The following is a 26,955-nucleotide window of genomic DNA, read 5'->3' on the forward strand; positions in this document are numbered from 1 at the left end:
AAACATCCGTGTGTGTGTGTGTGTGTGTGTGTGTGTGTGTGTGTAGGATTAATATATATAGCTTTTTCACTATTAAGAAATTACTCCTCAGAGTTCCCCTTGTGGCTCAGTGGAGTAAGAACCTGACATAGCGTCCGTGAGGATGCAGGTTTGATCCCTGACCTCACTCAGTGGGTTAAGGATCTGGCATTGCCGCAAGCTGTGGTGTAGGTTGCAGACACGGCTCGGATCTGGCTTTGCTGTGGTTGTGGCACAGGCTGGTGGCTGCAGCTCTACTTCAACTCCTAGACTGGGAAATCCCATATGCTGCAGGTGCAGCCCGAAAAAGAAAAAAGAAATTACTCCTCTTTTGATTGCATTATACATTTTAGGACTGAAGAAGTTTAAGATTATTACCCTCCCTGATCTAAAATGACTGTCTAGGAAGGAGTTCCTGTAATGGTCCAGTGGAAATGAATCCAACTAGTATCCATGAGGATTCAGGTTTGATCCCTGGCCTTGCTCAGTGGGTCAGGGATCCAGTATTGCTGTGAGCTGTGGCGTAGGTCACTGACGCAGTTTGGATCCTACATGGCTATGGCTGTGGCTGTGGCCAGAAGCTGTAGCTCCGATTCAACTCCTAGCCTGGGAACTTCTATATGCCGTGAGTGCGGCCCTAAAAAGCAAATAAATAAATAAAAATTCAAATGACTACCTAAAGTAAATAAAATAAAATAGAATAAAATGACTGACTATCCAATACCAGGTCACATCTCCAGGTAGGGAGGGGCCGGATGGTAAATGTGTCATTCCCTGTGCAGGTCTTCAGAGGGGCTGGTTCCACCTCCTGGTGCAGAAATCCAAAAAATATTACAAGTTCCACATCTGCAGGAAACACAGGACACCAGCATCTGCTCAGGTACCCTCCCTACCAGTTCTTGCCCTGCCCTTCACCCCACAGCCCGTCCCTTTCAGGCCTCTCATTCTGTTGTCTAGCTCCACCAGAGAGGAAAAGTATGGAAATGAAGTAGACTACTTGGTCCATTACACAGTTAAGGACACTGAGGATTAAAGGTTGAGCCACTCACCCGTGGTGCCTCAGATTCCAGAGACAGGAAGAGAACCAGAGTTCTTGACTCCTGGCCTGAGGCCAACCTTGCTCTCTGCCTGCAGAGGAAGCTGCTGCTTAGCCGCCGCCGTTGCCTGTCCGAGAATGGCCATTGCATCTCCATCCTCTCCCCAGACACCTCCTCAAGGGGGTTGCGCTCCAAAAGAACCCAGCCCACTGATCCAGAGGCAGGGGCAGGTCTCTCTAGCCTCGGCTCACGAAGGTCTGGAGGTAGGCATATCGTGTGACCGGAAATGGGGCGGTGAAATAGTGGTGCCTGTGCTGAGGTCAAGAGACAAGGCTACCAGGTCCCCCTTCTCCCCAGGGCCTGAGTTCTCCTTTGACTTGCTGCCCGAGGCACGGACTATTCAAGTGACCGTTCCTCCAGGCCCTGAGGTCAGTGTGCGTCTTTGCCACCAGTGGGCACTGGAGTGTGAAGAACTGAGCCCTCCCTTTGATGCCCAGGTATGGAGTGCCGTCTGCCTGTAAAAGCCAAATCAGGAGTTCTCTTTGTGGCTCAGAGGAAGCGAAACCGACTAGGAACCACGAGGTTGCGGGTTTGATCTCAGGCCTTTCTTAGTGGGTTAAGGATCCAGCGTTGCTGTGAGCTATGGTGTAGGTTGCAGACGCAGCTTGGATCCCGTGTTGCTGTGGCTCTGGCATAGGCTGGCGGCTGCAGCTCCTATTCGACCCCTAGCCTAGGAACCTCCATATGCCAAGGGAGCGGCCCTAGAAAAGGCAAAAAGACCAAAAAAAAAAAAAAAAAAAAGACTTCCTTGGACTAGACGGAGAATACAGGGGGCTGTGTCACCTGGCAAGAGAGGAAGTGAAAGGGTAGGCAGAGACCTGGGGCAACTGTGAACACCTAGTGGAGAAATGAATGTGGCACTTACCCTTAATGAGAGGACCCTCAGTGAGATTCAGCTTGTGTTAAGAGGGCTTTTCAGTCCCCCAAAAAGCTGTTCTCCCTGAGAAAATAACAAAGTGGTCACATCTGTCTTGGTACCCTTCCACCTCCCTCCCTTTTGTTACTGCTCTTCGGAGAATGAGGTGTCCCCCATTCTCCCAGCCCAGGCCCTGACACCTCACTGCAACCTCCCCTTATCATGGATACCCTTGTATGGAGTTGGTACCATGTGCAGGGACCGATGCTGTACCCTTGGGTCCCTCAGCTCTCTTCATTTAAAATGATCATCATGCCTCCCAAGATTACTGTGATGCTAGCATTTCATTAATTGAGTTGGTGCTTCTAGCACCTAGCACCCTACCTGGCATACATAGAGGCTCAATAAATGTATATTCCTTACCCTGTCTCCTCCTCCCTCCCTCTCCCACATACTGAGACATCCAGAGCAGATGGTAAGACTACAGAGCAGAGACCCCCCCGAGGGGAAATTTGTCAGTAAAAGAAGCAAGTCTCAGACAAGAGGAAAAATTGGGCATGTTGGCCAAGGTCCCAGCTTCCTCTTGCCTGTGTCCAGGGTGCCTCTGCTCTTTCTCAGGCATCTCTTCTCTCCCTTTGCTGCTTTGTCCACAGAAGATTTTGTCTGGGGGCCACACTGTAGACCTGCCATATGAATTCCTTCTGCCCTGTCTGTGCATTGAGGTGAGGAGGGGGAAAAGTGTGGGTTGTCCGTGGCTCCACACCTAGGCCACCCAGATAGCACAGTTGGTCAAGCGTACCCCCAGTAAGTCATGATTTAAAGGGCCTAAATGTGAACAAGATGCTTGGGAAGATTGGTGCCAGCTTGCCTGTGAGCCACACACTAGTTCAGGGATGGAGGGGTCCTGCTGACCATGGGACATTCTTGGGGGCGATTCCAACCTCAGCCCCAGCCAAATCCAGCTTCCCCTTGTCAAGACCCGGCCTCAGCCCACAGAGGAAGAATAGATATCTGCCTTTACTGTGTGTTCTGAGCCGTTGCGATGGGGACACGTGGTCACCACAAGGTTCCTTATGGCCCCCAGTGTCATCCACACTAGTCCTGCATGGCCATCTTCCTCCTCTCCTTACAAGGCTCCGGTGCCTAGCATTAAGACTCCATTGGGGAGTTCCCGTCGTGGCGCAGTGGTTAACGAATCCGACTAGGAACCATGAAGTTGCGGGTTCAGTCCCTGCCCTTGCTCAGTGGGTTAAGGATCCGGCGTTGCCGTGAGCTGTGGTGTAGGTTGCAGACGCGGCTCGGGTCCTGCGTTGCTGTGGCTGTGGCGTAGGCCGGTGGCTACAGCTCCGATTCAACCCCTAGCCTGGGAACCTCCATATGCCGTGGGAACGGCCCAAGAAATAGCAACAACAACAACAAAAGACAAAAAGACAAAAAGACAAAAAAAAAAAAAAAAAAAAAAAAGACTCCATTGGACTAGACAGGAAAGGCAGGGGGCCTGGTCACCCAAGAGGAGCAGGCAGAGGCCTGGAGCAAGGATCACCTGCCTGGGGGACAACCAGTGGGTGTTGGGAAGTCTGGGGGATGGCGGGGGAAGGCTTTGGGCACCTTGGGGATCACTGAAAATGGAGGCAAGAGAAGGCAAAAGTTGAGGAATGTGGACCTCACAATTCACGTCTTTCTGGGGATGGGTTCTCCTCTCCAGGAGAAGGGGACTCTGCCTGTCAGTCACTGATCTTACTCCTACACTCTGGAATTCCTCCCCCGAGGGCCACATACAACCCACCTTTGCCCACACCCACACTGCTCCCCCTCCTTGGTGCTCTGCCAGCTTAGGCAGCTTGCCTCTGGCCACAGTCAAGCCAGAACGAGTTTCTAGTCTGGATGATATAGGACAAGCCATTCCTCTGACCCTCCTTCCCCATTCCCCTGTCCCCTGCAGGCATCCTATCTGCAAGAAGACACCGTGAGGCGTAAAAAATGTCCCTTCCAGAACTGGCCTGAAGCCTGTGAGTGCTGCTTATGTGACATTGCATGCACAGCCTCTTTCTGTGCATGTCTCTGTCTCTGTCTCTCTGTCTCCTGTCTCTCTCTCACACACACACACTCCACACCTTTGTTGGAGGAAATCCCCAAAAGGCATGCAGGCACTTTCTCTGGAGTCAATGGGGGATGGTCTTGGGCCACCATGTCTACCGATCAGCTTGCCAATAAGTCACAGTATTGAACATTGTACTATGCACTGTGGGTGGTTTCAAAATACGAAACCTAGGAAGTGGTGTACTAAGAGGACGGGCCAGAAGATGGGGCTCACAACACAGCCGTGCCACTTCATATTCTCTGAGCCTCACTTTCCTCATCTATAAAATAATGATACTTGTGCTGCTTCACTTTCCAACTCCTTATGAGGCTTGAATTCACTGTCATATGTGAAAGTGGTTGGTGACATCTATGCCTGTTGTTGTGCCCAAGTTGAAGAGACAGGACGCTCAAACATGGCAAATGAAGAGCACAAAGCAGCCTGTGGCCCAAGGCAGGGTTGTACTTAGGAACTAGGCTGTAGGGCATGAACTTGGGGGCAGAGAAGCCCTTGAAGGCTGTTTTGAGCAGAGAAGCTCTCTTGGAGGAGGTGATGTGTCCTCCTGACCTCAGAAAATGGGCAGGATTTAGAAAGGAGAGCGGGGGAGTTCCCGTCGTGGCGCAATGGTTGACGAATCCGACTAGGAACCATGAGGTTGCGGGTTCGGTCCCTGCCCTTGCTCAGTGGGTTAAGGATCCGGCGTTGCCATGAGCTGTGGTGTAGGTTGCAGACACGGCTTGGATCCCACGTTGCTGTGGCTCTGACGTAGGCTGGCGGCTACAGCTCCGATTCAACCCCTAGCCTGGGAACCTCCATATGCCGCGGGAGTGGCCCAGAGAAATGGCAAAAAGACAAAAAGACAAAAAAAAAAAAAATTAAATTAAATTAAATTAAAAAAGAAAAAAGAAAGGAGAGTGGGAGGGGAGGCATTCCTAGTTCTGAGAGAAACCTAAGGCAAGATATGAAGATTTCAAGTTTGGGAAGCAGCTGGGAGCTGGCCAGATGGAAGTGCGGGAAGGAAAGGAGACAGCTGGATAGAAGAGGTAAAAGGAGGGGCTGGGGGAGCCATGTTCATTTATCAGGCACCTAAGCAGCCCAGGACTGTGCCGAGCATCTTCACAAATGTCACCTCCTAATGTCCTGGGGATAGGGCCGAGGTCTCCCTGGGCCTCACTCTCTGCCCCTGCTGCCTACCCAGACAGCTCGGACTTCTGGGAGTCAGTGAACTTTACTGACTACAGCCAGCACAGCCAGATGGTCATGGCCCCGACACTGCGTTGCCCACTGAAGCTAGAGGCCTCCCTCTGCCAGAGGAAGGGCTGGCATACCCTCTGCGAAGACCTCCCCAACGCCACGGCTCGAGAGTCGGAGGGGGTGAGACAGACCTCCCCAGGACCTGGGTGGGCAGAGCTGGGGCCCGGGGCCCTGCTCCTTAATTCCCTTCTCCCCACAGTGGTACATCTTGGAACAGGTGGACTTGCACCCCCAGCTCTGCTTCAAGGTACAAGTGTGGGCAGCAGGGGGTCGGGAGGGCTATGCATGGTGCCTGGAGCTTGCTGACCTGCCTGCCATCCTTGGATTTCTCAGTTCTCCTTTGGAAACAGCAGCCACGTTGAATGCCCCCACCAGATATTCGGTGAGCCAATAAGTGACCCTGGCTGGGACCCCCAGCCAACGGTAACCAGGCCAGATTCTATCCTTGCCCTAAGTTCTCTGTCTGCAACCCGGCTCCTATCACCTCCCACAGGCGTGTCTCTCACGTCATGGCCTTTCTCTCTCCTGGCAGCCCCTTCCTGGAACGTGAGTATGGATACCCAGGCGCAGCAGCTGGTCCTTCACTTCTCCTCAAGGATGCATGCCACCTTCAGTGCTGCCTGGAGCCACCCAGGCTCGGAGCAGGACAGCGTGGTGCCCCCTGTGTACAGCGTTAGCCAGGTATGGCCTGGCCAGGGCTCGGCCCCCACTCAGACCTGTTGACGAGAGCACAGCAGGTGGAGGCAAGCAAATCTCTGACCTATGTCATCTGGTTATTTATTTACGTGATCAGCCTTTGTTCAGCTGCCTCCTCTGCCAGTCAGTGGGGTCTTTGATGGAACAGTTTATAATCTTTTTCATTTCTGAACCTGCAGGGATAAATAGAGGCAAGAGATTGGCCCTCTCTGCTCTCTGGCCCACTCAGACTGCCGCCACATGTTATACTGATGCCCTCTACTGAACCCTGCTATCCTCTCCTGCTACTCTCCTGCCTGCCTCCACAAGGCATCTGGCAGAAGTTTTCTATCTTTGGGAGGCAGAGCCCCTAGAAGCTGAAGTGCTGTTTACAGAATACTGTAAACCACTGACAGATTTAACTCTACTGTATGAACTAAAAATGGTTTGAGGAGTTCCAGTTGTGGCGCAGCAGAAATGAATCCATCTAGTATCCATGAGGATGCAGGTTCGATCCCTGGCATTGCTCAGTGGGTTGGGGATTCAGTGTTGCTGTGAGCTGCATTGTAGGTCACAGAATCGGCTCAGGTCTCACATGACTGTGGCTGTGGCGTAGGCCAGCAGCTTTAGCTCCAATTTGACCCTTAGCCTGGGAACTTCCATATGCCTCAGGTTTGACTCCAAAAAGTTAAAAAAAAAAAAAAAGATTTGACTAGCAGACTCTCTTCTGTGTATCTGACATAAAACCCACAATCAAACATATCCGCAAAACCACAGCACCAAGCTGACTAAGCATGGCTAACTCTTTCAGTTCTTTCTTACTCATATGCAGCTTGTTTATTTGTGCTGTATTCTATGAGGGCTCCCAGGCAGACAGGTGATAGCAAATGCTTAAAGTTTAAGACAAGGCCATGTTTAAGATTTGAGACAAAGACATGTGGAATAACCTCAGACTGAGAGCTAAATCCACGGACTCATTTATTTCCGTGAGCTGGGAAAAGACGACCTTCATCGAGTTAACCATGAGTTGAGAACCACTGCATCTGCACCTATTCACGGCTGCCTGGAGAATGGGGTCTGGGACAGGGCTGGGTTAGGGGCTAGTGGGTGGAGGGTGTTCCCAAAGGATGGAGACAGGGTGAAACCACCCCCTGCCTGTAGACAGGTCCAGTCGGTTCTACCCCATGCAACATGCCTTTAGAGAGGGCTTACTATGTTCCCATTCTGTATGAGGCCCTGGGAGATAGAGGAAAAGTATATAATACAGGAAGAGATTCCCTTGGGAGTCCACAGTGTAATAACAACTCCTATAACTACATGGATACACTGCACTGGGTATTATAGAGGGTGTTCACACACTTACTCCCATGTGATGCTCTCAGTAACCCAGTAAAATAAGGATTATTATTTGTCATACACAAATGAAGAGTATGAGGCTTGAGGAGGTCAGTATCCTATCTCCACACAAAGACCTCACAGCTAGGAACCACAAAGGCAATAGTTAAGCCTGAGTTCTTAACTGTGATCTCCTGACTCAACAAGCTATACTCTCTCCACTGGACAAGCTGCCTCTTCAGGTGTGCAGGATAGAGAAGGTAGGCAGCATATAAATAGCCACCTGGTCTGTGCCCATCTTATCTCTTTCCTTGGGGCCTGGCACAGAGCAGGTACTTGGAGTATGTTTCTGGATGAGGGCCTGATTAACGTATATCTGTGCAGCAGTCCAGATCTGGAAGTGATCAGTGGCCTCTGAGAGTGAAGCCTGGAAAGGCTTCTTGCTAGGGGTACCCCTTGGCCCCCAAGCCTGGGTAGGATTAGGGTGGGGTGGGGGATAGAAAGGAGGAACACAGCATGGGCAAAGACAGAGCCAGATTTGCCTTGATGGGGACAGTCATTCTACTCTTTTTTCCCACAGTCTCAGGGCTCAGGCCCAGTGACACTAGACCTCATCGTTCCCTTCCTGAGGCCAGGGGGCTGTGTCCTGGTAAGGAATCCTGCCCTCACTCTGCATGTACTCCCCTAGCATCTGCACCACAGGAGGCACATGGGGCAAATCCAGTCTGCAGAAATGTTTGGTTTGGCTAGTATGGTGTTCAAAGTTGGATTTAGTTGCCACCATTTAAATGTTGGGAGATGTTGTATTTTAAAAAGCTGATTGCTGGGGAGTTCCCCGGTGGCCTAGGGGTTAAGGATTTGGTGTTGTCACTGCTATGGTTCAGATTCGATCCCTGGCCTATGATCTTCCACATGCCATGGGCATGCCCCCCCTACAAAAAAAAACACTGATTTCTAGAGTCTCTTGAAAAAAAAAAAATCAGAAAACCCAGTGCTTTGTGTCCATACTCAAGCATGGTGATAATAGGTTGGAGCTCAGTGGTGTCTGATTACTTGTCAGGGCCTGTGCCCTCCATGTTCTCATGGATGCCCTAGTCAACTCTGGATTTACTTTTTGAGTTTGTCACTCTTAACCTTGTTCTTTGCCCAGCTGGGGCTGGATCAGGCACAAACCCTGGTTCCTGTTCAGTTCCCTGTCCAGGGGGACTCCCCTTCTCCATCACCCCTCATGCAACTTCCCCTGGAAGGAGAGTTTATCCTCACTCACTGGTGGGGGGGGCTCTGTGCCCTCAGGTGTGGAGGTCAGATGTCCAGTTTGCCTGGAAGCACCTCTTGTGTCCAGATGGTGAGTTCTTGGGAGGGGGGAAGAGGGGCGGAGAGGGAGGTTGGGTCCTGAAGAGCAGGGCTTGGCCTCACCCTGCTTGACTCAGTCTCTCACAGACGCCTGGGGCTCTTGATCCTGGCACTGTCGGCCTTCACCACCCTATTGGGCCTTGTTCTGGTCCTCACCCGCCGGCGCCCACTGTCAGGTAAGTTCACTTGGGGTTAACCTGGAAATTCGGACTTGCTTAGCTCTTAGGCTAGTTGCCCACTGCCCCCCCTCCTCCCTCCCCCGCTGCTAAAAAGCCATGTCCCTCGTCCCTGCCCCTGCACCCAGCTCTGTTACCCAGGGAGGGTAAGCCTCAGACCCCCTAGTGGGAAGAAATGGCCAAAGCCGGGCAAAGGTCCCTCTGCAGGTAGTTCAACACACCGAGTCTCTAGGCACGAGGCTAGTGTGGCGGAAATCCAGCCCGCGCTGCACCTGGCACCTTGGCCCACGCCTCTTCCGCAGCACCTTTATCTAATTAGCCCAAAGGCACCCTAAAGCTGTCTTGGGTACCCACCCCCAGCGCAGATAAGGAACTAGGTGGGGGGGATGGGGGAACCCTATTATGTACCCCGAGGCCTGGGAGCAGAAGGCTAGGCTTTCCCTGAGCCCCCCACCCTATACATGTATTGCTCCCACCCCCAGGCCCGGCTTGCGCGAGGCCTGTGCTGCTCCTGCACGTGGCGGACTCCGAGGCGCAGCGGCGCCTGGTGGGAGCGCTGGCTGAGCTGCTGCGGGCCGCGCTGGGCGGCGGACGCGACGTGATTGTGGACTTGTGGGAGGGCACGCATGTGGCACGCCTGGGCCCGCTGCCCTGGCTCTGGGCGGCGCGGGCACGCGTGGCGCGAGAGCAAGGCACCGTGCTGCTGCTGTGGAGCGGCGCCTGCCCCAGCCCCGCCGGCGGTCAGGATCACCGCGCCGCGCCCCTGCGGACCCTGCTCCGCGCCGCCCCGCGCCCGCTGCTGCTGCTCGCGTACTTCAGCCGCCTCTGCGCCAAGGGTGACATTCCCCCGCCGCTGCGTGCCCTGCCCCGCTACCGCCTGCTGCACGACCTGCCACGTCTTCTGCGGGCTCTGGACGCGCGGCCTTCCGCCGAAGCCACCAGCTGGGGCCGCTTCGAGTCCCGGCGGTGTCTGCGGGATCGCCTGGAGCTGTGCCGCCAGCTGGAACGCGAAGCCGCAAAACTCGCCGACCAGGGCTGAGCAGAGCTCACTACGATCTGGATGTCTGTGGCACGAGCTAGAACCCCTGAATCAGGTTTCTCACCTGGATCTTTGAGGTGCCTCCTTCCACCGCACGACTGGCCAAAAAGCCTTACTCTGCCTCCCAGCTGGGAGCAGAGCACTCACTCACTGACCCGCCCTTTCCCCACTGTCTGGCTTCCTCAGAAGCCCCAAGGAGAGAGTCACTCTTTCCGGAGAACTCCCCCGACCCCAGCCCTGATGTGGGTGGGGAGTCATCCCACTTCCTCTCTCCAGAATCCCAGAAAGAGAGTAGTTGCCTGTGCTCCAGTCCAGGCCAGAGATGTTGAGACTCGGGAGGGGAGGCAGGCCCCATGGCAGTTCTGAGTGGAAGGTGGCTCCAGAGGGGGTGGGGGAACAGAAAAGCGTTTGGATGCTGGGGATCCCCCTTTCTCAAACCGGCCCTGCCCAGAGTGGAGGGAGGGAGGGTTCTGGATCCCAGGAAAGGGGCTTTGGCCCTGGATGACCAGGGTAGAGGTGGGACATTGGAAACCAAGATAGAGGAAGATGAATAAAGGTGGACATTTTGGATAAACTAAGAAACAAGGAGCTGTGATTCTTCAGAAAGAAGAGAGGAAATCTCAGGTTCAGAAATGTGACGTGAGTCCCATGTTGTGCCTCCAGCCCCATGGCATCAGCACAAATAGGACGGTGTCCTCCTGGCTCTGGGTACTGGATTCCTTCTCCCCACACCACAGTTGAGCATAGGCAGGAAGTGGTGAAAAGCCCACTTTCTGGTGCCCCTTGGCCCTGTCGTTAGAGCTCCTGTTCCGCAATGAGGAGAATGTGTGAAGGGACCTAGGTACCCAGTCGCAAGGGACCTAGTGGGCACCAAGATCCCAGAGTCACATGGGAAGGGGAAATGCCCCAGGATTGCCCTGGGTCTGGGGCCCCTCTGTGGAGCCCTCCTCCTTAGGGATCCCCAGCGTGAGTAAGAGCTCCCTTACTCAGCCTTGAGGCCACCGCCCTCTCCAGGCAGCCCCTCCCAGCCAGGTGTCAGCAGAGAAGGAGGAGGAGGGGAAAAGAGGGAGGGGGTGAGGCTGCCACTCCAGTTCAGGGCTGCTGGCTCCCAGGCCTGGTGTTGGTGGGAGGGACAGGGCGGGGCGGGAACAGCCGGCTGCCTGCCGGGAGCCAAAACGAAAGCACTCTGGCTGGGACAGGAGTCAGGACTCCCGGGAGAGGAGAGCCAGCGCTGACCCCAAGGCCGGGGAGGGATTCTGGCCCCTCCTGCCCACAGGCGCAGGGCTGAGTGGGAGCAGAGGTGTGGTGTCTGCCCCCCCCTTGGGGGGGCAGGACAGGGCCTCAGGCCTGGGTGCTGCCTGGCACCTGGAAGATGCCTGTGCCCTGGTTCCTTCTGTCCTTGGCACTGGGCCGAAACCCTGTGGTCCTCTCTCTAGAGAGGGTTGTGGGGCCTCAGGACGCTGCCCGCTGCTCTCCGGTGAGTCTGGGGCCCCCAGAGGGTTGAGGAAGGCTCAGGGTTCAGCCTGCGGCCGTTAAGGCCCTAGCCTGGCTCCTGTCACTGCCATCACTGTCAGAACTGCCCTGGCTGGTCTGTCGGGTGCTGATGGGGTAAGAGAAGAATGGGGAGGGGGGCAAAAACTCGGTCTTGTCTTTTCTGGGAGGGACTTGGAAAGGGAGCCCCAGAAGAACGGGGATGGAGGGGGCGAGTTGGGGACCCCAGCCAGGGAAAGATGGTTAGATTTGGAGCTCATAAACTCTGATTCATCTTTACCTCCTTCCTAGGGCCTTTCCTGCCATCTCTGGGGTGAGTAGAGCTACTTTTAGAGAGAAAAGACCATCCCAGGTTGGCAAAAGGGAGGGGAGCTGTTCAGTCCTGGGCCCTTACCTCCCGCCCTCAACCCAGGAAGAGCCCAAAGCCCCTTGGCCCTCTGGGGGTGTCAGGTGCAATCAGACTGTGGGTCTGCACAGCTTCAGCTCCCACCCTACCCTTCATGCACAGATGGTGACGTGCTGTGCCTGCCTGGGGGCATTGTGTCTGCCCCAGGCCCTGTTCTGGTGCCCACACTCCTGCAGACAGAACTGGTGCTAAGGTGCCACAAGGAGACCGACTGCGACCTCTGTGTGCGTGTGGCTGTCCACTTGGCTGTGCATGGTGAGCCTATGGGTGGGATGGGCATGGGGACCAGGGTGTCTATCAGGCATTCTCAGGCATCCTCAGCATTCTCCTGAGGCACACTGTCCAACAGACCCCCATGTTAGCCAGGTCCATCCCCCAGGCCTGGCCTTTGTTCCTAGCACTGGGCTTCTTGGAAGGAAGCCAAAGCCAGAGCCGGGTACCAGTCCTGAGCCTTGCTCTCGGGTCCTTCCAGGGTCCTGGGAAGAACCTGCAGATGAAGAGGAGTTTGGAAGAACACCTGACCCAGGGCTAGAGGATCCTAGGAATGGTGAAGAGAACCTCACTGGCCCAACTGCCCCTCATCAGAGCCTTGCCCAGGGCCCCTGGCCTTGACTGACACCCTGCCCTGTTGCTCACAGCCTCTCTCCAGGCCCATGTGGTGCTGTCCTTCCAGGCCTACCCTACTGCCCGCTGCGTCCTGCTGGAGGTGCAAGTGCCTGCTGCCCTTGTGCAGCCTGGTCAGTCTGTGGTATGCAAAATAATAATAACAATAACAGCCTTCTACCATGAATTCATGAAGCACTTTCACATGCATTATCTCTTTAAGTCCTGATTCTGGCAGGGCTGTGGGCAAGTCCTTTCCACCCTTTATGCCTCAGTTTTCCTGTCTGTAAAGTGGGAATAAGAATAGTCCTACCTTGGAGTTCCCGTTGTGGATCAGTGGTTAATAATCTGACTAGGAACCATGAGGTTGCAGGTTCGATCCCTGGCCTTGCTCAGTGGGTTAAGGATCCGGCGTTGCCGTGAGCTATGGTGTAGGTCACAGATGCGGCTCAGATCTGGCGTTGCTGTGGCTCTGGTGTAGGCCAGTGGCTCCAGCTCCAATTAGACCCCTAGCCTGGGGACCTCCATATGCCGCGGGTGCGGCCCTAGAAAAGGCAAAAAGACAACAATAAAATAAAAATAAAAAAATAATAAGAATAGTCCTACCTCATATAGCAGTTATGAGAATTAAACAAGTTGCTATGTGTAGAATACCTGGTATGATGCCTAAGGCAGAAGGGTCTCAGAAAGTTTGATTTTTCCTTTTTTTTTTATAATCCTCAATACTACCCTCATGAGTGAGGCATGATTTTTACCTTCCTGCTCCAGATAGAGAAGCTGAGGCTTGTAGAGGGAAAGTCTGTGGGCTGGATCCACGTCTGCGGACTTCCTGCCACATCATGTCTGTCCCACATGACACTGTGGAGCGGGTGTTGGGGCTTCTCCTGACCTCAGAGGGCTGCTCACTCAAACCTTTCATTTCCCCTGCCACCCCAGGCCCCAGCCAATATCCTCTTAACTGGAAAATAATGGGAGAGCACCTGCTGGCCCCCAGTCACAGAGTAGTCATGAGACTCATAGAGGCACTGGGTGTGAGAACCACTTCTGTGGGGAGGGGCTCCCACACTTGCACTGGCATGGCTGATGCCCTTAGCTTTGTCATATGACCTGGAAGAGCAGGGATGAGGCAGGGACACAAAGAGTGAGGCCCTTATCCCAGTCCAGCTCCCACCCCTCCTGAGTGCATGCGCTTTAGAACTGGAAGCCCTTGAGGACGCTTTTGTGGCAAAATTTGGGGCCATATAGTAGAAATAGTCATTGGTTGGAAATAGGGCAGTGGGTGAGAGGAGCGGTCCATGGAGAGGAGCACAGAGCCCTTGGCCTCCCTTCTGAGCCCCATACCACCAGCCTCCTGCCACCCTCTCCTCACAGGGCTCTGTAGTATTTGATTGCTTCGAGGCTGCCCTGGGGGCTGAGGTACGAATCTGGTCCTACACTCAGCCCAGGTACCAGAAGGAACTCAATCTCACGCAGCAGCTGCCTGGTAAGTAGCCCCAGAGCCTCAGGGCTCCCCAGTGCTGGACCCCTAGTCTCTCTCCCCGCTGGCCACTGCCCTTCTGCTTTCACTCCCTTCTACTCCCAGGCACTCTCCCTCCCATCCTCCCCACAGCCAGTGCCTCCTGCCTCCTCTCTCCCAGGTGACATTACTTCCCTGTGTCTGGGAAGCTGCTGTGGGCACTGGAGTAGATGTGGGTAGCACTTAGGGCACAGGGAGCCCTTCCTGAAGTCCTGAAGACTTTTCTGTGATCTCTCCCCAGACTGCAGAGGTCTTGACGTCCAGGACAGCATCCAGCGGTGCTCAGGTAGGGACTGGGGCCAGGGGGCTAGGAGGAGGGAGGGGTTGGTTCTGGAGAGTGAGGGACCCTTGGAGTTAACTTAGGTCTGACCACCACCCCAGGGCCTCACAGAGCTCATTCATTCATCACACATGAACTTCAATAGCTCCTACTCAGTGTCAGGCACTTAGACTATCAAGGTGAATCTTTCACTCCTTACAACAAATATTCATTAGTACCAGAAACATCTAGAGGCCCAAGATATTGTCAAGATTAGGTGCACCCCTCATATATAAAAATAAAAGTACTATTAAACCTTAAAATGAGGGCTAAGAAGCTGAGGGTTTTGATGATAACATGTGCTGATCAGACTTTATTTTTCTTTTTGTTTGTTTGTTTTGTATTTTCTTTTTTCTTTCTTTTTTTGTCTGCACCCACAGCATATGGAGGTCCCCAGGCCAGGGATCAAATCCAAGTCACAGCTGTGACTTACACCACAGTTGCAGCAATGGCAGATACTTAACCTGCTGCACCATAGTGGGAACTCCTTTAGTTTCTTTACTTTCATGGTAAAACATACATACAGGAAAATGTGTTTTAAAAAAAAGAAAAATGGAAGTTCCCATCATTTTCATGCAGCGGAAACAATCTGACTTGGAACCATGAGGTTGTGCGTTCGATCCCTGGCCTTGCTCAGTGGGTTAAGGATCTGGCGTTGCCGTGAGCTCTGGTGTAGATTGCAGATGTGGCTTGGATCTGGTGTTGCTGTTGCTGTGGCTGTGGCATAGGCCAGCAGCAACAGCTCTGATTAGACCCCTGGACTGGGAACCTCCATGTGCTGTGGATGTGGCCTTAAAAAAGACAAAAAACAAACAAAAAAATGATAATGTGTCAAATGCACTAATTTTAATGTCCAGTTCAATTAATTTGGGTTTTTTTTTTGGGGGGGAGCCATACTTGAGGCATGAGGAAGTTCCTGGGGCAAGAATCAAACCCATACCACAGCAATAACCCAGGCTGCTGCAGTGACAGCATTGAATCCTTAACCCACACTCCTCAATTAATTCTTACATATGTGTACACTTGCATAACCTCGAGCCCTACTGAGATATAAACACTATGATGCTTTTTTTTTTTTTTCTTTTTATGGCCAGCCTGTGGCATATGGAGGTTCTCAGGCTAGGGGTCAAATCAGAGCTGCAGCTGCCAGCCTACGCCACAGCCACAGCAACACAGGATCCAAGCTACATCTGTGACCTACACCACAGCACATGGCAACACCAGATCCCTAACTTGCTGAGCAAGGCCAGGAATTGAACCTGCAACCTCATGGTTCCTAGTCAGATTTATTTCTGCTGCACCAAACAGGAACTCCTCCACTTCATTTTCTATTTGGTTTCTTAAACTTAAAGCTTGATGCCCCTTTGGTAATTCAATTAATACTACCCACCACCAGAGCTTTGAGAACACAGGTACACATCATGGATTTCCTGTCTTTATTAATTTGGTAGGTTTTAATCCATGTATTCAACAGATATTTAATGAGTAATTTACCCTGCCCAAGGTATAGCCTTAGGCACTAGAGATAAACCAATAAAAAAAAACTGACAAAAATCCCTGCCTTCATGGAGCCGACATTTCAGCTGGAAGTCAGGGTCAGGGTGGGGGTGAACAAAGGACACAATAAATACATGGAGATGTGAATATGTAGTAAGTTAGATGGTAATTAGTGCTATGGAGAAAATTCAGGGAAGGGAGAGTAGGAAGGTTGGGAGTTGTAGCCCTGAGTGAGCAAAAGACCTGAAGGAAGTGAGGGAGGAGCCATGAGGATATCTCAGGGCAATGGAGTTCCCGTTGTGGCTCAGAGGAAATGAATCTGACTAGTATCCATGAGGATACAGGTTTGACCCCTGGCCTCACTCAGTGAGTTAAGGATCAGCATTGCTGTGAGCTTCGGTGTAGATCGTAGACATGGCTCAGATCTGGTGTTGCTTGTGGCTGTGGTGTAGGCCAGCAGCTGCAGCTCTGATTTGACCCCTATCCTTGGAACCTCCATGTGCCACTGGTGTGACCCTAAAAAAAAAAAAAAAAAAAAAAAAGGTATCTGAGGGCAGAGGGTTCTGTGTGGAGGGAATAGTCATTGCAAAGGGCCTGAGGGGAGTTCCCGTCGTGGCGCAGTGGTTAACGAATCCGACTAGGAACCATGAGGTTGCGGGTTCGGTCCCTGCCCTTGCTCAGTGGGTTAACGATCTGGCGTTGCCGTGAGCTGTGGTGTAGGTTGCAGACGCGGCTCGGATCCCGCGTTGCTGTGGCTCTGGCGTAGGCCAGTGGCTACAGCTCCGATTCAACCCCTAGCCTGGGAACCTCCATATGCCGCGAGAGCGGCCCAAGAAATAGCAACAACAACAACAACAAAGACAAAAAGACAAAAAAAAAAAAAAAAAAAAAAAACCCAAAGGGCCTGAGGGAGGAGTGTGTCTGGCATGTTTAAGTATTAGTAAGGAGGACAGTGTGTCTGCTGCAGGTTAGTTAAGGACAGGCACGCTAGGAAATTAACTTAGAGTGGTCACGGCAGCCAGATTGGGTAGGGTCTTGCAAGTCATTGTAAGGACTCTGGCTTTCACTCTGGGAGTAATGGGGGGCAGGGGTGAACATCAGAAAGTTCTGAGCAAAGGGAAAGATTTATTTTCTTTCTGGCTGCAGAGGGAGAAGCAAGAAGAGCCATCTCAAGGCCACATGGTAGGGCCTACCTGGGCTCCGTCCTGGGCTACGGCCCAAGTCTGGTCCAAGATAGAGATAGAGGTTCTGCCCTCCAGGGGACTCCTAGTCTCAGGAGTTTGAAGGAAACTCCAAAGGGTCAGTAGGTGGGTGTGACCCAGGCTTCCATGTGCAGAAAAGGTGAGGGAAGTCTCTGTGCCTCCCGCACAGCCCTGCCCTGGCTCAACGTGTCTGCTGATGGCGACCATGTGCGCCTTGTGCTGGACGTCTCTGAGGAACAGCGCTTCGGCCTCTCCCTGTACTGGAACCAGACCCAGGGCCCTGCAAAACCCTGGTGGCACAGAAACCTGGTAAGCCCCCCACCAAGACCATTCCCACTGCAGGCAGTACCCCTGCTGAAGTTGCAAGTGCGTTATTGCAGGGGACCCTTGGAAAGGACATAGCCTCCTGCCTTCAAAACAGGGAGTGTTGGTGGGGGACAGCTGCCTTCCTGGTGTCCTTAACTTTGGCCTCCAGCTTTCTTCTTCCTCATCTTCTCTAACTTCTCCCCCTCTGCTTATCCCACAGACTGGGCCACAGACCATTACCTTGAACCACACAGACCTGGTTCCCTGCCTCTGTATTCAGGTAGGAGCAGTCTAGCTGGGTGCCTGGGGAAGGGGATCAGGGAGTTGGTGAGAGGGCTTGGCCTCGCCTTCCTGGTTTCCCTACCCTCTGCATCCATCCTTGAGGTGAAAACCATGACTCCCTAGGGGGACTGGCCCTCCCTTGACCTTTGCTGTCCTATGTCTTCTCTCTGTGCACGCCCTGAATGCTCTTCCTGGTCCTCTATCCCAGGACTCCTACCTGTGCTTCGTGGCCCTCTTCAGATGTCATCGCCCCCTTGAAGGCCTCCTCTGCTTCTCCAGTTCCCTGATGTGCTCCCCTGGAGAGTAGAGCATGTGCTGTGCACTTAGACTGGCCTAAATTCTGACTCTTGCCATTTGCTAGCTGGGTGACCTTGGACAAGTCACTTCACCTCTCTGAGTCTGTTTCCTGTCTGTAAGATGGGAATAAGGGTACCAGCCTCACAGGGCTGTAATAAGGAAGTGTGCCACTTCCAGCTCATATATGTTGTAATAATACAATCTCCTTCTGATTGTACATTTAATTGGATATCATGTTCCATCTGTTTTACCTTTGACATGAATGTCTCTTATTCCCACTACCTGAAATGCCTTCACTTCTTTTCCATACACCCCGATCCATCCAGCTCAAATGTCACCTCATTCCCAAAGCTTTTGCTCAACTTGCATTTATTGTCTTTCCCTGTTCATTTGTCATTTATCATTTCCTTTCTTATTTGGGCATCTGTCTCTTCTTGCACACAACATACCCTCAATAAATGAGTGACTTATTTATGAACTAATTTTAATTTTATTTATTTATTTATTTTTCCTGCTTCTGCGGCATGCAGTATCTCCTAGGCCAGGAATTGAACCTACATCACAGCAGCGACCAGAGCCGCTGCAGTGACAACACGGGATCCTTAACCTGCTGCACCGTAGAGCAACTCCCTGATTTATTAATTTATATACATATTTGGGAGTTCCTGACTTGGTTCAGTGGAAACAAATCTGACTAGTATCCATGAGGACGCAGGTTCGATCCCTGTCCTCACTCAGTGGGTTAAGGATCTGGTGGTGCCATTAGCTGTGGTGTAGGTCACAGACTCAGCTCAGATCTGGCCTTGCTGTGGCTGTGGCGCAGGCCAGCAGCTACAGCTCCAATTCAGCCCCTAGCCTGGGAACCTCCACATGCCATGGGTGTCACACTAAAAGACAAAAAAAATTTTTTTTTTATATACATGTTTTTTCACTACTACAGCTGTGAATTTGTAATTTCCTTAAAGGCAAGGAAATAATATCTATTCAAATTTAGTTATTCCCCAGAGCCTAGTATAATGCCTCACATGTAGTGGGTGCTAATTAAGTTAAGTGAATGAATGAATCAGTCAGTCAAATTCTACTTCCTAGCATAGCAACAGGACACATAACAGATACTCATGAAATATTTGCTGCGACATAAGCGTCCTCATTGTCAAATACAGTGCCTGTCACATTGTAGAGCTCTTACAGGTTTACTGAATAAGGAGTTCCTGTCTTGGCGCAACAGAAATGACTCTGACTAGGAACTATGAGGTTTCGGGTTTGATCCCTGGCCTTGCTCCGTGGGTTAAGGATCCAGTCTTTCCGTGAGCCGTGGTGTAGGTCACAGACACGGCTCGGATCTGGCATTGCTGTGGCTTTGGCATAGGCTGGCAGCAACAGCTCCTATTAGACCCTTAGCATGGGAACCTCCATATGCTGCAGGTGCAGCCCTAAAAAGACAAAAGGCCAAAAAAAAAAAAAGTTTTACTGAATAAATTAGTATATTATCTCTACTGCTTAGAACAGGGCAAAGCACAGAAGAGGTACACCTAAAAAATTTATTGAGGAGTTCTCATTGTGGCTCAGGAGGTTAAGGACCTGACATGGTCTCGGTGAAGATGTGGGTTTGATCCCTGGCCTTACTCAGTAGGTTAAGGATCTGATACTGCCGGTGTAGGTCACAGATGCAGCTGTGGCTATGGTGTAGGCCTACTGCTGCAGCTGTGGGAACTTCCATATGCTGCAGGTACAGATGTTAAATAAAAAAAAAAAAGTTTATTGAAAGAATAAATGTATGTGTCCTTAACACTTAGCACAGTGGTTGGCACCTAGTAGATTCTTACAAAGTGACTGTGCATTTTTTATTTTATTTATTTATTTATTTATTTGTCTTTTTGCTGTTTCTTGGGCCGCTCTTGCAGCATATGGAGGTTCCCAGGCTAGGGGTCTTATCTGAGCTGTAGCCACCGGCCTACACCAGAGCCACAGCATAGTGGGATCCAAGCCACGTCTGCAACCTACACCACAGCTCACAGCAATACCGGATCCTTAACCCACTGAGCAAAGGCAGGGATCGAACCCGCAACCTCATGGTTCCTAGTCGGATTTGTTAATCACTGCACCACGATGGGAACTCCTTGTGGATTTTTTTAAAATTTCATTTATTTATTTATTTTGCTATGCCCATATATGAAAGTTCCTGGGCCAAGGACTGAACCGACACCACAGCTGTAACTAGAACCACAGCAGTGACAACACCAGATTCTTAAACTGCTGATCCATGACAAAACTCTCCAACTGTGGATTTAATTGTTGAATGTCTCTATGACTACCTAGTGCTAAATAAGTAGGTACTCATTTAAAATGTGTTAATGGGAGTTCATGTCGTGGCTCAGTGGGTGAGCCTGGGTGTGGCCCCCCAAAAAATAGATTAAAATAAAATTAAATGTGTTAATGGGGTTCCCTCCAACGGTGCAGCAGGCTAAGGATCTGGCATTGGCACTACTATGGCTCAGGTTGCAGCTGTGAGGCAGGTTTGCCCCCTGGCCCGGGAACTTTCACATTCTGTGCCTGTGGCCAAAAAAAAAAAAGTGTTGAGTGAAGATGCTGCCAGATGTTGGCATAGGGTTTGCTGGAAGAATAAATCTGTGCAATTCTAGGGCCTTGCAAAGGGCAGAAAGACCAGGACAAATGTTTGTGAAACACAGACATCATCCCTCCATGTCCAGTATTCCAGAGAGATTAGTTCTAGGACCTCTATAGATACCCAAACTCAGATGCTTAAGTCCTTTGTATATAATGGTGTAGTATTTACATATAACATACATCCTCCCATATACTTTTATTTTATTTTATTTTATTTATTTTGCATTTTAGGGCTGCACGTGTGGCATATGGAAGTTCCCAGGCTTGGGGTCAAATCGGAGCTGCAGCTGCTGGCCTACACCACAGCAACACCAGATCCAAGCCACGTCTACAACCTACACCACAGCTCATAGCAACACCGGATCTTTAACGTACGGAGCAAGGCCAGGGATGGGGAACCTGCCTACTCATGGATGCTAGTCAGATTCGTTTTTGCTGAGCCACAGCAGGAATTCCCTCCCCTATACTTTAAATCATATCTAGATCGCTTGTAATACCTATTACAATTTAAATGCTATGTAAACAGTTTCTTTCAGGCAAATTCAAGTTTTGCTTTTTGCAGTTTTCTGGATTTTTTTCCCCAAATATTTTTGTTTCAAGAATGCGGAATAGCTCATAAGGAGGGCCAGGGAGGGCTGACTGAGCTGAATGAATGCATCCTCAGGGCCTAGCAGAGGGTTGGCTGGGTTGAACTGACTGCGGAGCCCTGTTTCCTGTCTAGGTGTGGCCTCTGGAACCCGACTCCATCAGGACCAGCGTCTGCCCTTTTAGGGAGGGTGAGCGGACCCGCCCTGCCGGGGTGGGAGGGAGGTAGGCGGGAGCCTGCCGGCCCGCGGTGACCTGACTCTCTCTCTGCAGACCCTCGCGCACACAGGAACCTCTGGCGTGCAGCCCGGTTGCAGCTGCTGCCTTCGCAGGACTGGCGGCTGGATGCGCCGTGCTCCCTGCCCGCCGAGGCCACGCTGTGCTGGCAGGCACAGGATGGGGGCCCCTGCCAGCCGCTGGTTCCGCCGCTGCCCCGAGCAAATGTCACCGTGAATGTAAGCGAAGCGGCAGGAGGTTCCGGGGGTAGGGAAAGGAAGGGGAGCCCAGGGGCGCGCCTTTCCTGACCCCAGCCATTACCCTCTTTCCACAGAAGGCTCTTAAGTTCCCGTTGCTCAAAGGTCACCCCAACGTCTGCATCCAGGCAAGAAGGGGGCGCCAGAGAGCTGGGGGCAGGACCCCATCTCCCCCTGCTACCCATCCTTTGCCCCGCAAGAATCCCCAGTCACGGTCTTCTGGATCCACCTTATCGTTGGGTCTTTGGAGCAAAGGAGTTCCACATTTACTTTAGCAGTTCATGGGACCCTGGGCACTTCATCTCTCTGAACGTCGGTTTCGTCTGTTTAATGGGGATGATAATAGTAACTACTCCTTAGAGTGCTTAAGAAGCTTCAACAAGTGCCTCACCTTAGCAACTGGCGCAAATTAAATACTCAGTAAATATTAGCCGTTTTGATTATTGCTATACTTACCCTATTCCCTACCTGTAGGTATGGGTTGCTTTACAACTTCAGAGGGTGGTTATAAAAATTAATTCAGGATTTATTGAGCAACTACTATGTGCCAGGCACTGTTTTAAGCACTTGGGATAGATATGTCAGTAAATGAAACCACCAAATGTTCCCATCCTTATAGAGCTTATGTTCTAACAGAAAAAGGCAGACAATAGACATAATGAGTAAAGTATACAGTATGGTAAAATCGTATATACATTCTGTAGGAAAAGGTGGGGAAGAATAAAGGAGGATAGGAGTTGCATTTTCAAGAGAGGCAAGTCAGATGAGACCTCATTGAGAAGGTGCTTAGATGAGGAGGGAATGTATAAAGTGCTCTATCAGAAATGAAAAGAGCTAATTTAGGGTCATAAAAGTCCATTAGCACAGATGACCTCACAAGACTGAGGCTGAAAAAGATGGAGAGATTCCTAATTACTCAGCCTCGAACCCAGATCTGCCTAAGGTCAGGTCCAGAGTCTAGACCACCCCCTCCACTTGACAAGCCTCCTTTTGTCTGTCACTTCTCTTCTGGCTTTTCTGGCTTCAGCTTTTGCTTTTCTTTCTGACCCTAACCTTATTCCCTTCTAAGCAGGTGAGCACCTGGGAGAAGCTGCAGCTTCAAGAGTGCCTGTGGACTGGTGAGTGCACTGCAATAGGCCCTGAAAGTGCCAGCTTCTGGGAATGAAGGTCAGATATGAGTGAGAGGCAGCCCGGAGCAGGTTGAGTCTCACTCAGAGTGGGCTCTTACCCCTTCCAGACTCCCTGGGGCCCCTCAAGGATGACATGCTGGTGGTGGAGACAAGAGATTCCCAGGACAACAGATCACTCTGTGCCTTGGAACCCAGTGGCTGCACCCCACTGCTCAGCAGAGCTTCCACGGTGAGGGGTGGGGGGGACCCTTCATGTACCTGTCCAGCTCCATCTCAAGCCTGACCTTGAATTTTCACTCTATTCAGTTTCCCCTCCTCTGTGCCAGACCCTGTGCTGGTCTCTGGGAATGTGAGGGTGACTCAGACCTGGGCCTTGTTCTCAGTGGCCTCTCAAGGCTCCCAACGTTCCCCCACCCCCGCCCCCACTATTCTACCCAGCTGTAGTCTGGCAGTGTCCTAGATGTGGTGTCTCTAGGTGACAGTTCCCACCCCTTGGCTTGGCAGAGGGCAGCTCGCCTTGGAGAGCAGCTACTACAAGACTTGCAGTCAGGCCAGTGTCTGCAGGTGAGTAGGTGGCAGGAGGGTTACCCACCAATGTCCAGAGGCAACAGGTTCAAACTCTGTCTTCCAGCCTCTTCTACCTCTTTCTGTGCCTGGTGGAGGGCACTGGGGAGACTCTCAGTCTTCCTGGGCAGGGGCCTCCTCACTGTCCCTCTAGCACTACCCACCACCTTTTGCTTCTTTTGTGTCCAGCCCTGGGGAAGCTAAGAGTTGAAGAAGCATAGTTCCTGACCCCAAGTTGCTCACTGCTGCCTAGAAACCAGCAAACAGATAACCATTGGGTTAAGACAGCCAATAACCACTGTGCTAAGCTTTGAGTTCCAGGGAGAGCTTCAAGGAAGGGTCTCTTCATGTGGGCCCAAGCAGCATGGGGAGGAAGACAGTCCTGAAAGCAGGCACAGCGTAAATAAAAGCAGGGCAGCTTGTGACAACCTTCTGTGTGTAGGGGAGTGTGGGAGGCTGGAAATTTGGGACTAGAACTTGGAGGGTCTCGAACATTCAGCTGAAGGCCCTGGATTTAGTTTTGTTTGTGTCTTACAGCTGTGGGATGATGACCTGGGAGCACTCTGGGCCTGCCCCATGGACAAGTGTGAGTATTATGAAAACTGCTCTTCTTCTCTGTACCAGGAGCTGGAATCTTGACAGGGATTGACATTTCTGGGGGTAGCACACACAATGGCCTGCCCTTTCCTGGCTAAGATTGGAGGGTCAATGCTTCATTAGTTCGAAAACCACAGGGACCACTTTCAGGGATCCCAGCATCACCAAAGACACGTCCCTGCCCCATGCCAGCCATAGAAGCTAGAACAATATTTGCTGAACAGTCATTTAGAAAGTGTGAGCTGGAGTTCCCATTATGGCTCAGCGGGTTAAGACCCTGACTAGTATCCATGAGGATTCGGGTTCCATCCCTGGCCTTGCTCAGTGAGCTTAGGATCTGGTGTTGTTGCAAGCTGCAGCCATAGGTTGTAGATGCAGCTCAGATCTCAGATGCTGTGGCCATGATGTAGGCAGACAGCTACAGCTCCATTTCAACCCCTAGCCTGGGAACTTTCATATGCTGAGGTTGTGGCCCTAAGAAAGACCGAAAAAAAAAAAAAAGAGCTATTGAAGCATTTACCATAAAGTAGAAGTGTCCAAAGCCCTGAATGAATATAATGGGGACCTTACTAGGTGGGGTAAGGAGTTCAGGGGAAAGGCTGGAGCTGAACTCTGAGTTAGGTGAAAAGGGTAGAGATGGCTTTTTGTGAAGACTATGGGATGGTTTTTTGAGGAATTCCAAGGTGGCCAGGGTGGCTGGAGGATATTGGGAGGCAAGCTTCTGTCATGAGATGAGGATCCAAGGGCCACCTACGGCCTTGGGAGCCAATGTAAGCAATTTGGATGTTAAGAGTAGCAGGGAGTTCCCGTCGTGGTACAGTGGTTAACGAATCCGACTAGGAACCATGAGGTTGCGGGTTCGGTCCCTGCCCTTGCTCAGTGGGTTAACGATCCAGCGTCGCCGTGAGCTGTGGTGTAGGTTGCAGACGCGGCTCGGATCCCGCGTTGCTGTGGCTCTGGCGTAGGCTGGTGGCTACAGCTCCGATTCAACCCTTAGCCTGGGAACCTCCATATGCCGTGGGAGCGGCCCAAGAAATAGCAACAACAACAACAACAACAAAAAAAAAAGACAAAAGACAAAAAAAAAAAAAAAAAAAAAGAGTAGCAGGAACTTCCTGAGAGGCTATAATCATTTTTGTTTTGTTTTGTTTTGTTTTTTGGCCACGTCCACAATATGTGGAAGTTCCCAGACCAGGGATCTAACACGAAGCACAGTAGCAACCCAATCTGTTGCAGTGACAATGTGGGAGCCTTAACCTCTTGCACCACAAGAGAACTCCTCAAATTTGTATTTTTAAAAAGCTCTCTGGGAAAAAAATAAATAGATAGATAGATAGATAGATAGATAGATAGATAGATAGATAAAAAGATCTCTGGGGCTGCCATGTGGTAATGAATTAGGGGCAAAAAAAAAAAAAAAAAAAAAAAGAGAGAGAGAGATCAGGGGAGTTCCTGCTGTGGCACAACAGGATTTGTGGTGTCTCTGCAGCACTAGGATGAAGGTTCAATTCCTGGCCTGGCACAGTGGGTTAAAGGACCTGGCGTTGCCACAGTTGTGGCATAGGTCACAACTGCAGCTGGGATCTGATCCCTGGCTCAGGAACAACATATGCCGAGGGGTGGCCAAAAAAAAAAGAAAGAAAAAAAGATCAGGGACACCAGTTAGAAGGCTGCTGCAGTCATCCAAGAGAGTGAGGTCATGGGTCAAGCAACCAGAGGCTTAGGGGGCAGTAACATTAGCTGATACTTGAGCACTTACTATGCCCAGCATTGCGTTCAGTGCTTTATTTATATTAATACATGTAGTTCTCACAATAATCTTAGGAAGTAGATACAATTGTTATTTCAGTTTTACAGAGGTGAAATGAGACAGAAAGTGAAGTCATTTAGTCAAAGTCACACACAACATCTATGTATGATCTTTGTTCATACACTGGCTCTGACCCTATGAGCTGTGGAGTTGGGGTAAATCACATTCTCTGAGCCTCAGTTTTCTCCATCATGAAGTGGGGGGCCTCTAACAAGCCTGTCTTCTCCCCTGGGTCTCCTAGACACCCACCAGCGCTGGGCCCTGGTGTGGCTGGCCTGCTTACTTTTTGCCGCTGTGCTTTTCCTTCTCCTCCTTGTCAAAAAGGACCACGTGAAAGGTGAGCGATTCCCCAGGGGCTGGACTCCTCAAGTGGGCCTGGGAGCTGGCCAGGAGAAGGCGGCAGCTGGGCTCACCAGCTGCCTCCGCTCCTCTCCCCTAACAGGGTGGCTGAGGCTCTTGAAGGAGGACGGTCTTGAAGGGGGTGAGTGTGAGCCAGAGCCGCGGGTGGCGGCCCCCGGGCAGACCGGGCCTCCGGCCAGCTCATGTCTCCCCTCCCACTCTGTTTTATCCTGCAGCGGCTGCCGCCAGGAGCCGAGTGGCTTTGCTCCTCTACTCCCCCGACGACGCAGGCTTCGAGCGCCTCGTTGGCGCCCTGGCGTCAGCGCTGTGTCAGCTGCCGCTGCGCGTGGCCGTGGACCTGTGGAGCCGCCGCGAACTGAGCGCACAGGGGCCCCTGGCCTGGTTCCACGCGCAGCGGCGCCAGACCCTCCAGGAAGGCGGCGTGGTGGTCCTGCTCTTCTCGCCAGGGGCCGTGGCCATGTGCCACGAGTGGCTGCAGGATGCGGCGTCAGCGCCCGGGGCACACGGCCCGCACGACGCCTTCACCGCCTCGCTCAGCTGCGTGCTGCCAGACTTCTTGCAGGGCCGGGCACCCGGCCGCTACATCGGGGCCTACTTCGACAGACTGCTGCCCCCGGACGCCGTGCCCGCCCTGTTCCGCAGCGTGCCGGTCTTCTCACTGCCCTCACAGCTGCCCGACTTCCTGGGGACCCTACAGGGGCCCGGCGCCCTCCGCTCGAGGCGGCTCGCGGAGAGAGCGGATCAAGTGTCCCGGGCCCTGCAGCCCGCCCTGGACAGCTGCTTCTGGTCACAGGAGACCGCGGGGACGGGAAGCGGGATGGGGCCAGAGGCAGGGGACAGGACTTGAATAAAGGCAGGAGCTATTTTTCTACTCATGTCTCCCACGCGTGTCTCTGTAACCCAGCGGCAAATCAGGACTGCCGCGCTCAACCGGTATCCCCGCGGCCCTTTAACAACCCCGACAGGTGCAGCCCGTAGACGCTTCTGGTTGGCTGGCATAGGGTGA

The 26,955-nt window shown here is 52.0% G+C and overlaps 2 protein-coding genes across 53 annotated transcripts in view; both read left to right on the forward strand.

Moving 5' to 3' along the window:
- IL17RE (interleukin 17 receptor E) overlaps window positions 1-10,465 on the forward strand; it is a 45,503-nt gene extending 35,038 nt beyond the window's left edge. For 6 of the 36 annotated variants that reach the window (XM_084989409.1, XM_084989410.1, XM_084989394.1 and 3 more), the window contains 13 exons: window positions 801-898; window positions 1,153-1,318; window positions 1,413-1,552; window positions 2,625-2,693; window positions 3,914-3,980; window positions 5,250-5,425; window positions 5,505-5,552; window positions 5,639-5,687; window positions 5,838-5,986; window positions 7,896-7,964; window positions 8,609-8,660; window positions 8,746-8,844; window positions 9,327-10,465. In XM_084989409.1, the coding sequence (XP_084845535.1) occupies window positions 5,306-5,425; window positions 5,505-5,552; window positions 5,639-5,687; window positions 5,838-5,986; window positions 7,896-7,964; window positions 8,609-8,660; window positions 8,746-8,844; window positions 9,327-9,883 (1,143 nt within the window). In that variant the 5' untranslated portion in view covers window positions 801-898; window positions 1,153-1,318; window positions 1,413-1,552; ... (1 more) ...; window positions 3,914-3,980; window positions 5,250-5,305 and the 3' untranslated portion in view covers window positions 9,884-10,465. Of the gene's footprint in view, window positions 1-800; window positions 899-1,152; window positions 1,319-1,412; window positions 1,553-2,624; window positions 2,694-3,913; window positions 3,981-5,249; window positions 5,426-5,504; window positions 5,987-6,180; window positions 6,320-7,895; window positions 7,965-8,504; window positions 8,661-8,745; window positions 8,845-9,326 lie in introns of those variants that run through there. The other 30 variants (XM_084989407.1, XM_084989408.1, XM_084989389.1 and 27 more) reach the window with 18 other exon arrangements.
- Window positions 10,466-11,060: 595 nt separating this feature from the next.
- IL17RC (interleukin 17 receptor C) lies at window positions 11,061-26,820 on the forward strand. 17 transcript variants are annotated; one of them, XR_014823800.1, is made up of 19 exons: window positions 11,061-11,360; window positions 11,666-11,687; window positions 11,883-12,035; window positions 12,253-12,327; window positions 12,419-12,528; window positions 13,755-13,866; window positions 14,141-14,185; window positions 17,087-17,226; window positions 17,444-17,503; window positions 21,152-21,206; window positions 21,289-21,470; window positions 21,566-21,908; window positions 22,561-22,606; window positions 22,726-22,847; window positions 23,123-23,182; window positions 23,720-23,768; window positions 25,831-25,926; window positions 26,032-26,070; window positions 26,165-26,820. XR_014823800.1 is itself a non-coding variant. In XM_084989430.1 (19 exons), the coding sequence occupies exons 1-17, from the start codon at window positions 11,256-11,258 to the stop codon at window positions 25,921-25,923; spliced, it is 1,509 nt and encodes a 502-aa protein (XP_084845556.1). In that variant the 5' UTR covers window positions 11,061-11,255; the 3' UTR covers window positions 25,924-25,926; window positions 26,032-26,070; window positions 26,165-26,820. The 17 variants fall into 17 exon arrangements, 13 of the variants coding, with proteins under 13 accessions (XP_084845556.1, XP_084845545.1, XP_084845548.1 ...); XM_084989430.1 differs by having other exon boundaries at window positions 21,566-21,616; window positions 23,094-23,182; XM_084989419.1 differs by having other exon boundaries at window positions 21,566-21,616.
- The last annotated feature ends 135 nt before the right edge of the window (window positions 26,821-26,955 follow it).

This window comes from Sus scrofa, chromosome 13 (assembly GCF_054392235.1).
Source record: "Sus scrofa isolate SSC_HxYL_T2T_F1_AM1 chromosome 13, Sscrofa_HxYL_maternal_Yorkshire_Landrace_v2.0, whole genome shotgun sequence".
Taxonomy (NCBI): Eukaryota; Metazoa; Chordata; class Mammalia; order Artiodactyla; family Suidae; genus Sus; species Sus scrofa.